The sequence below is a fragment of the Triticum urartu genome, chromosome 2, assembly GCF_003073215.2.
Source record: "Triticum urartu cultivar G1812 chromosome 2, Tu2.1, whole genome shotgun sequence".
Lineage (NCBI taxonomy): Eukaryota > Viridiplantae > Streptophyta > Magnoliopsida > Poales > Poaceae > Triticum > Triticum urartu.
The window spans coordinates 71,746,471-71,757,139 of NC_053023.1; the positions used below are offsets into that span (position 1 = coordinate 71,746,471).

Genomic DNA, 10,669 nt, shown 5'->3' on the forward strand with positions numbered 1-10,669 from the left:
TTTTTTAAATGTGAATGATTTGTTTTTATCCTACATAGGAATAGGAATCTGTTCGTACAAATCAAAGGGCTTAAAAAAACATTTTCTACAAAAATTCCTATGAAAATTCTTGTCAACCAAAGGAGGGCTGAATGTGTTTTCTAAGTTTAATCGAGCATGCCTATGTGTCCCAATAACTCATTATCTCTGTAATTTTTTTTCGAAGTGTCGGGTTCAATTCAAAAGAAGACAACTTTCACTAGGTTCAGTTTTGCCACTTCTGCTGCATAACGCAAACGGCTGTCTCAGCCTCCCAGGTATGAAGTATCAGCAGCAGAAATTTTAGAGCATTGGAGGAGAGTCAGACATAGATAGATTTACGAGTCTCATTCATATACCAGCATCAGAAAATCCAGAGCATTGGAGGAGCTACACCATTTACAGAGTCACCAGCGACATCTCACCACAACGGCGGCACAGTGACCAGGCCACTGGCCAGCCAGCTCTTTCAAAGCAAAGAAAAAAAAAAGAGATTTACTTTCAGCTCTACCACATCAGTACCACTATATATATTGGAGAACTGCAGATAATCAGATATAGTACATTGAAGCTGTTACATGCAACTTGAAATACATGGATAGAACTATACGGCCATGATAAGTACACTACATTTGTAGGATAAATAAAACTCTATTTTTTTAACATAGACATAGGTATGATCATGACGACATCTCTAGTCACTCAAGTGTGTTTACGAACACGTTGAACAGGAGCTTCCAGCCACAGCTTGAAGTAATCTTGGCATCGGTGGCATCCTGGTTTCAACCTGTCCCTCAAGAATCTGAACCACCTCTCCCATTGTTGGCCGGTCGAATTCTTCATCTTGTATGCACCAACACGCAACCTTGCAAGCTAGTTCAACCTCAGCAAGATTGACATCACCTTGCAATTTGTGATCTACTAAACTCTTGATGTCTCCTTCAAGAAGCTTACGCGCGGCGTGCACGGGAAAAAAAACACCAAGGTCCCCACCGCTGGAACATGATGCATCCGAGTTTCTCCTTCCGGATATTATTTCCAGCAACACCATCCCATAGCTATAAACATCAACTTTTGCCGTGATAGCAACACCATAAATCCATTCAGGGGCAAGGTACCCTATCGTGCCTCTGGCTGTGGTCAGTGCTCGACTGAAATCCCTTCCCAAAATCTTTGCCATCCCAAAATCTGCAATTTTAGGAACAAATAAAGCATCGAGAAGTATGTTTTCTGGCTTGACATCACAATGTATGATGTAGTCTCGACAGCTCTCATGCATGTATGCTAACCCTCTAGCAACTCCAAGGGCTATCTGATACCTGGTAGTCCAATTCAATATCGTGGAATCGTCTTTAAAAAGATGGATGTCAAGCGACCGATTTGGCATGTGTTCATAAACCAGCAGTCTTTTCGGACCATGGCAGCAAAACCCGACTAGCTTGACCAAATTGATGTGTTGGATAGCTCCAACCGAGCTCACTTCGGCTCGGAATTGCTTCTCTCCTTGATATGCACCTTCAAGCATCTTCACTGCTATGGCATGAGAATCACTTAGAAACCCCTTGAACACAGAACCAAAACTACCTCCCCCCAATTTATCAGTGAAATATTTTGTTGCTCGTTGCAAGTCAGTGTATTCAAATGCAATGATTCTCCCCCCATCACTACCGTAAGTTTTGCGAGGAGATCTCTTCCTTTTGTTTCTCCAAATCATTAGGAGGAGGCCGAGTCCAAATAAGCCTAGAGCGGAAAGGCCTGTGCCAACCACAACTCCAACAGTCTGCCTTCTGTTATTTTTCGAACTTTGAACATCTTGAGCAGAAAGGCGAAAGTAAAGTGTTTCTCCATCTGAATTCTTCGTTGTGCCACCACATTGTAATTGTGCTATGTTGATCAATTCGTGATGCAAGATATAGCATCCTTCATCCCCGAAGGAATAAGCAGTGCAAGAGCAATTATTCAGGCAAATTTGTGCACACTCTTCGGCGCTTGTGGCAATCTCTACTTTGCTGGCATTTTTGGGCAACCTAACACATGGCAAAGAGGCGAACTGATCTGTCGAGTAGGTTGTGTTCTTGTTAGTAATACAGTGCAATGGAGTTTTTCTCAAGCACCCAGCGGTTCGATCTTCTAGCTCCCAATCCAGAGGAGATGTTATGGTGAAGCCATCCATGCAGATGCAGTTTGGAAGGTCGTCATCGTTGCAGATTGTGAAAGGTCCACAAACCGCGTAGACATCACACTGAGCTTTTGGTTGGTTGTAGGCCAGTATCCAATCTTGCAAGCCCTCATACCAAACGTACCCCTTGGCCTGACCAGAGGCATCAATTACATGCCGAAAAACCGCATTCTCGTCGGCTAAGCTCTCAACGACATACTTCTCTCGTTCATTGTCAACAAAAGTCAAATTGTAAGAAGCCTGGTTTGGGGTATTATTCCCAGGATACGACACAAAGGAGTTCCCGTTCCACACACCGCTTGACCAATATGACATGGAGGAGTCGAGCCGTGTAAGCAAGAACTGGTCTGCACCGCTGGGGTCTAACCCGTTGCAGTACGCACCACTAGCCGGGCTGACCCTGTTTTTCCATGAAACCAGACGACGATCCAGGCCGGTTAGCCTGTCGAATCCAAGCTTCGCCCCGGGTAAAAGTGTATCCGTGGGGTCGTCAAAGCTTTGCCACAAGATGTGCGACGAGTTTGAGGAGTTCCTTAGGATGAGGTTTCCATTGCTCAAGAGCATGGCAATGGTGCCGTTTCTTTTCACGTTTGCTTGGGTGGACCAGAATATGGACTTGGTGGAGCGGTTTTGGATGACGAGGTTGCCATCGGTGGAGATTGTGAGTTGCAGCGAGGTGGTGTTTTTGATTGGCTTCTCTCTGTTCGCAACCCAAGCGGAAGCAAATTTGGGGACTGTGTTGAACCATATGCCTAGGTGCCAGCTACTGGTGCTCTGGGGGGATTTGGTGCTGCTTGTGTCAAAGAAGCCGAGCGCGTACCTGCCGTTTTCGGAGACGAGCTTGTCGCCGACGGCAAGTGCTTGGCCGGGTAAGATGGTGGCCGTCGCGGCGGCGAAACTTGGAGGGGCGCTCAGGTAGAAGAAGAGTGAGGTGAAAGCTATGAGGAGGAGAGGCATGATGAACATAGGGAGTGAGCGAGCTTTGCGCTGGGAATTCGGGGTGGATGCTCTCGCTGCGGAGCGGTCATATATAGCAAATCAGTAAGCATCTGTGGTGAAGTCAAGCAGACTAGATCAGAATAATCGGGTGGAGGCTTGGAGCGGTGGATGATCAACTGCCTTGCACCCTTGACTTCCTTGCCAAAATGTGGTCTAGTCTTCCTTGCCAAAAAGAAAGTGGTCTAATTTTAAAAAAAAATTGCCGTGGAATGGTTGGTGCAAAGTATAGGGAAGAAACATCGGGGTGGGCTCGTTAGAGATTTTTTTTTCTTTCAAAAAGAGGTTTATATATCTTCGGCCACTGCATCAATCAATCCACACAATCATTTATTAAAACGAATAGAGAACATTTCAGCAGCCAATCAACGACAAGTTATAAAACAAATAAAGCAATAGGCACACCCGGTAAAAAAGACAACACGACTAAACACCTATCTTATTATTAAATTGTCATTCAAATTGGTTGCATGTAGCCGTGTTATTGTCTTTCATTGGTTGCACCCAAAGGTCATAATTAAGCCCCCTCGCTTTCACATGATGTAGTAATGATCACGTATAGATCCATCCAGATGCTCGGTAGATAACCTAGAAAAAAATCATAATATTTGTCTTTATTAAACATGCAATCGTTCCGACAGTTCCAAATAACCCAAAATAATGCACAAACTCCCACACTAATTCATGCCAATTAACAAACATACTGGCTATACTATTAAGTGAAGGTACCTTACATGACATGTATTATTTGTAATAACTTGGCTAGTTGGTACTTAAAAGATAAATGTTGGATCATTCTCTCTCGGTCACGGAAACAACAACGTTTACTTCCTTCTCACCTACGTTTTGCAATTGTCCTGTATTGGAATCACACCCTTATAGACAAACCACATAAAAATCTCGATCTTTAAAGTCACATTTGTTCTTTTGGATATGAATAGACTCAGGGATTGATCCAGTATTAATCAAGTCCATATACATAGATTTAACTGAAAAATACGCCTGAAACATAAATAGTCCATCTGAATGCATCTGGCTCATTAGATAAGGCGACCTCCATCAACCTTCGAACTAAATGCATCCACTGATTCCATCTTTCCCTAACATGTGTTCGACTGAATTGGATATTTAGGGGAAATGATCTTAATATTGTACTCACAAATAAAGACGCTATACAATATTATAAAGCGGTGATACTACAAGGCTAGAGGTGTCTTTACCAGCCAAGTACCCTCTCACAACCTACTTGTACGCTCATTTTCAATAATATAAACTTCCACCTATTAAAAAAGGCGACCTTAGGGCATCTCCAACGCCGACCGCGCCGCTTACCGGTGCAGGCGACTGCCGCGCATTCAAACGACACGATGGCTGCCCGTCCGTCCGTCCGTCGTCCGCATTGATGGCACGCGGTTGCCGAGGCGTCTCCTCCGGCGCCACTCATCTGTCCGTCTGCCGCCCACCACCTCCTCTGTGGCACCCTCGCCGGTGCATTGCACTCTGACCATTGGCGAGGCCCGTGCCCATTATATGAACATGGTGCTGGAGGAGCGGGAGGAGTAGTTCTGGGAGGTGCAGGCCGACGCCAACTACAACCACGGCCTCCTCCAGGAGCATCTGTAGGCGGAGGAGCAGGTCACCGTCGGCATGGCGGTCACGCCGGACGCGGACCTGGCGGAGCAGGAGGTGCTGCTTGAGTCCTATCGCTCTGCCCGCGAGATCCGCCTCGCCCAGTGGCGGTACCGGCAGCGGGCAGAGGCAGCGGCCGTCGGCATGGAGCTGGAGGACGACGCGAGCGAGGCGTTGTTCGGTGACACCGGCGATGAGGAGGTCGCGCCCCGGTACCATGACCATGAAGAAGCCAACACGTCGGCGGGCGACGCCGGTGGCGAAGAAGAGTACTGCACGGTAGGTCGCTGCCGCTCGGGTCCCAAGAAGGCCACCGCTCCTCCCCTCCCGTCGATGCCAAACTTGGTGGGCTCAGCATCGACGACCAATTAGTCGCTTGGTGGCGACGTTGAGGCGGACAACTTCACTTCCTGGGGCTCGGGAGGCGGGGGTCACGGAGGCAGGGCTGGAAAAGGTGAAGCTTCCGTTCTCTTGGTTGATGGCCAGAGACGGGGACCGGACACCGACGATCATTTATATTAGCCCGCCTAGGACCGCTTTCATGTATTTGTAATAAAATATGTCATGTTTATATGAAATATGGCATGTTTATATAAAATCAGGCCATGTTTATATGAAATCCGCACTTGTTTGTACGAATTTCATCCGGTTGGTTTGAGTTGTTGTGAAAATGCATGGGCTAGTGTTGGATGGCTTCCTCTCGCATCCATGTCCGCGGACTGGCCCCCCTGTCCGCGGACGGATGCGGGAGGTTTTTTAGGGTTGTCGTTGGAGATGCCCTTAGTTCTCATAAGAACCTTCCAAAAGAGTGAATCATTTGGCTGTGCCATTACTTGTGATAAGGCCTTGGAAAATAGATACTTGCTTCACAATAACTATATCTATACCCCTCCTCCCCATATTATAACTGATAAAGCCATTTACTAAGAAGACACCTATTTGTAACCTTCAAGTTTTCAATACACAAACTCCCTCGGTCCTTTGGCCTACACAGTATATCTCACTTAGCCAACCTAGACTTCAGTTTATGCTCATCCCTTTGCCCAAGAACCGTGATTTATAGAAGTCCAATCTTAATCGTAAGCAGGGGATTATGAGTATGAGCCAACCCACATAAGACATAAGCTTGCCCTTCCAACAAGCTTCTTCTCAAAACATTCCTCACTACATTTCCCTCGTTTGTTCATTAATTTTCAGTACTGAATTGGAATCCCTTAGATAACTAAACAGTAGTGATCCAATCTCACAACCAAAGAACTGTCTGTAGTTATTTTGTTCCTCTTTGACGCGTCCAAAGCAAAACAATTCACTTTGTGGAAGTTTATTTTGGGATAGGACTATTGTTCAAAAAGACACAAAACCAACTTCATATTTCTCGCCTTGGCCATATCATGCCCCTTGTATCGCTCACATCGGTAGAAGGAGAAATTTTTGTTCCCATTCCACACTGGCTAGAACCCGACCCAACTTCTCATATGTTGGATTCTCCAAATTATTTTCCCATGTGTATTGCCTGTTAAACGTAGCATTGTAGAGATAGACTAGGGATAGATGTTTAAGTGGTTTCGGTGGATATAACCGAACTCTTCCTCTCTCTTATCCCTTGCTCTCCAAGCAATGTAATCTTAACAAACTCTTGTATGCGCTGTTATCGAGGGAGGTGCGCCCCTGCCATATAAACATGCAACGCGTCCCTCTAACGAGGTAAGACGCTTTCCGCCTGTCGCACATGGTAATCAGAGCATCCCTCTTCCAATACATCTAGCTTTCCAAATCTCCATTAGTGCCTAGCATGTCTTCCTCCGGCTTCTCCCAGATCGGCCTCAACAACCAGGTCACGGAGAAGCTCACCCGTACGAACTACGTACTGTGGCGCGTCCAGATCACGCCATAGCTAAGGGGAGCTGGCGTCTTCGGCTATGCCGACGGCAGCACGCCGGAGCCAGCCCGCTTCCTTCCTGGCAAGGACAAGGACGGCAAGGACTCCACCGAGCCCAACCCTCTCCACCCAATCTGGGTCCGGGAGGATCAACAAGTACTCGGGTACCTGCTCAACAATCTCTCCAAAGAGGTGTTGGTGCACGTGACCACGATCACCACGACGCACGTGCTCTGGACAACCCTGGCGGCCATGTTCTCCTCGCAGTCGCTTAGCCGCATCAACAACATCCGCACGGCTCTGCTTCATGCGCAGAAGGGAACCCAGCCGGTCGCCACCTTCTTCGCCCACATGCGCGGCCTCACCGATGAGCTCGCCGCGGTCGGCAAACCTCTCCAAGACGACGAGATCGTCTCCTACATCATCCACGTGCTGGACATGGAGTACCAGCCCCTGGTGTCGGCCCTCGACGCTCGCACCTCTCCCGTCACCCTGGATGAGTTGTTCACCATGCTCAGCAACTTCGATCAGCGCATGGCACTCTACCAGGGGTCGGGTGGTTTCAAGTCCTCCGCGAACGCCGCCTCTCGTGGCCGCGGCAGCCGCCACGGCGGCCCTCCTCGCGGCAAGGCCCGATCTGGTGGCGGCGGCAACTCCTCAACTCCATGCGCCGGCCGTTCCCTCTCCACCAACTCTAAGGGACGCGGCGGTGGTGGCGGCCGCGGCTCCAACAGAGCGCGTCCAGATGCACCGCGCTGTCAGATCTGCGGCAAGCTCGGGCACAGCGCTCGGGACTGCTGGTACCGCTACGACGACGATGATGACTCCGACCAGGACGAGGACAAAGTGGCTGCCGCTGCTGATGGCTCCTACGGCGTCGATACCAATTGGTATGTCGACAGCGGGGCGACCGAACACATCACCAGTGAGCTCGAGAAGGTGACCACGCGGGAGAAGTACCGCGGCAAGGACCAAATCCACACTACCAGTGGAGCAGGTATGAGGATTCGTCATGTTGGTCATACAGTTATTAAAACTCCCCATCGCAAACTTCATCTTAGAAAAATCTTGCATGTCCCTAGTGCTAGTATGAATCTTCTCTCCGTTCATAGAATTGCCATTGATAATCATGTCTTTCTAGAGTTTCATCCTTTTTCTTTTTGATCAAGGATCAGGCAACGAAGAAAGTACTCTATCGAGGTAGATGCGTTCAAGGGCTCTACCATTGATTCCGGAGCGCCGAAGATTCAATAAACAAGCCTACGGTGTTGCCAAGCTTTCGTCAACCCGGTGGCATGATCGATTAGGCCATGCTTCTTTTTCTTTAGTTGAAAGAATGCTTAGGAAAAATAAGCTCCCGTTTGTTGGTGAGCGCAATATTGAAATAGTTTGTGATTCATGTCAACGTGCTAAGAGTCATCAATTACCCTATCCTATATCAACTAGTGTGTCTACAAAACCATTGCAATTAATTTTTTCTGATGTTTGGGGTCCTGCCCCTAACCCCGTTGGTAGACACACTTATTACGTGAGTTTTATTGATGACTACAACAAGTACTCCTGGATCTATCTTCTTAAGAAAAGATCAGCTATCTTTCAAGTTTTTCAAAACTTTCAAGCTCTTGTTGAGCGCAAGTTTGACAACAAGATTATTGCTGTCCAATCAGACTGGGGGGAGAGTACGAAAAGTTGAACTCTTTCTTCCAAAATCTTGGTATTTCTCACCATGTGTCATGTCCTCACGCTCACCAACAAAACGGGTCTGCCGAACGCAAACATAGACACATCGTTGAGGTAGGACTAGCTCTCTTAGCCGGTGCCTCCATGCCCCTCACGTTTTGGGATGAGGCTATCCTCACAGCTGTCCACATCATAAACATGCTTCCTAGCCGTGTTATCAACAATGAAACTCCAGTAGAGAGGCTCCTTCACGTTAAACCTGACTACAAGTCACTTCGTGTGTTTGGTTGTGCGTGTTGGCCCAATCTTCGTCCCTACAATAATCGCAAGCTCATGTTCCGCTCAAAGCAATGTGCTTTTCTTGGCTATAGCCCGCTTCATAAAGGTGTAAAGTGCCTTGACATCTCCACTGGTCGTGTTTATATTTCTCGCGATGTGATCTTCGATGAAACCAAGTTTCCTTTTGCTGATCTTCATCCTAATGTCGGCGCTAGACTTCGTCAAGAAATACTTCTTTTGCCACCTCATCTATCCGGCCTTGATCACGGGGGAGAAAATAATTGTGATGATTCAATGATGACTAACCCTCTTAACCATGTGCATGAGCTTTGTGATGTTGCGGGAAAAACGGAAGTGAAAATAGAGAAGAAAATGATGCACAAATTACTCCCCAAGTGCCATATTTCATGTGTCACGATGGGGGGGAGCAAATCTGCCTCGGAGTGCGCCTGATCCGCCTCGGGATCATCGCAGGAGCAGCAGCGCAGGCAATCTGCGCCGGGATCTGATGACCCACAAGTATAGGGGATATATCGTAGTCCTTTCGATAAGTAAGAGTGTCGAACCCAACGAGGAGCAGAAGGAAATGATAAGGGGTTTTCAGCAAGGTATTCTCTGCAAGTACTGAAATAAGTGGTAACAGATAGTTTTGTGATAGGATAAATTGTAACGAGCAACAAGTAACAAAAGTAAATAAAGTGCAGCAAGGTGGCCCAATCCTTTTGTAGCAAAGGACAAGCCGGAACAAACTCTTATAATAGGAAAAGCGCTCCCGAGGACACATGGGAATATCGTCAAGCTAGTTTTCATCACGTTCATATGATTTGTGTTCGATACTTTGATAATTTGATATGTGGGTGGACCGGTGCTTAGGTGTTGTTCTTACTTGAACAAGCATCCCACTTATGATTAACCTCTATTGCAAGCATCCGCAATTACAACAAAAGTATTAAGGTAAACCTAACCATAGCATGAAACATATGGATCCAAATCAGCCCCTTACGAAGCAACGCATAAACTAGGGTTTAAGCTTCTGTCACTCTAGCAACCCATCATCTACTTATTACTTCCCAATGTCTTCCTCTAGGCCCAAATAATGGTGAAGTGTTATGTAGTCGACGTTCACATAACACCACTAGAGGCTAGACAACATACATCTTATCAAAATATCAAACGAATACCAAATTTCACATGACTACTAATAGCAAGACTTCTCCCTTGTCCTCAGGAACGAACATAATTACTCACAAAGCATATTCATGTTCATAATCAGAGGGGTAATAATATGCATATAGGATCTGAACATATAATCTTCCACCAATTAAACCAACTAGCATCAACTACAAGGAGTAATCAACACTACTAGCAACCTACTAGCACCAATCCCGGACTTTGAGACAAGAATTGGATACAAGAGATGAACTAGGGTTTGGAGATGAGATGGTGTTGGTGAAGATGTTGATGGAGATTGCCCTCCCCCGATGAGAGGAGCGTTGGTGATGACGATGGTGATGATTTCCCCCTTCCAGAGGGAAGTTTCCCCGGCAGAACAGCTCTGCCGGAGCTCTAGATTGGTTCCGCCTCGTGGCGGCGGAGTCTTGTCCCGAAAGGTTGCTTCTTATTTTTTTTCTCATCGAAAGACTTCATATAGGAGAAGATGGACGTCGGAGACCCACCAGGGGGCCCACGAGGTAGGGGGCGCGCCCTAGGGGGGGCGCCCCCCACCCTCGTGAGCAGGGTGTGGGCCCCTTGGCCTTCATCTTTGGCGAGGATTTTTCTTTATTTATTTTAAGACGTTCCGTGGAGTTTCAGGACTTTTGGAGTTGTGCAGAATAGGTCTCTAATATTTGCTCCTTTTCCAGCCCAGAATTCCAGCTGCCGGCATTCTCCCTCTATGTAAACCTTGTAAAATAAGAGAGAATAGCCATAAGTATTGTGACATAAAGTGAAATAACAGTCCATAATGCGATAAATATCGATATAAAAGCATGATGCAAAATGGACGTATC

General features: G+C 47.0%; 1 protein-coding gene across 1 annotated transcript; it reads right to left on the minus strand.

Moving 5' to 3' along the window:
* Positions 1 to 533: 533 nt before the first annotated feature.
* Positions 534 to 3,364, minus strand: LOC125535863 (G-type lectin S-receptor-like serine/threonine-protein kinase At2g19130). The gene has a single exon (XM_048698932.1). It carries the CDS (start codon positions 3,161 to 3,163, stop codon positions 731 to 733), a length of 2,433 nt encoding a protein of 810 aa, XP_048554889.1. The 5' UTR covers positions 3,164 to 3,364; the 3' UTR covers positions 534 to 730.
* Between the last annotated feature and the right edge of the window lie 7,305 nt (positions 3,365 to 10,669).

Coding starts and splice junctions, on each gene's coding strand:
- LOC125535863 (XM_048698932.1), bottom strand. CDS start 3,163: ATGTTCATCATGCCTCTCCTCCTCATAGCTTTCACCTCACTCTTCTTC.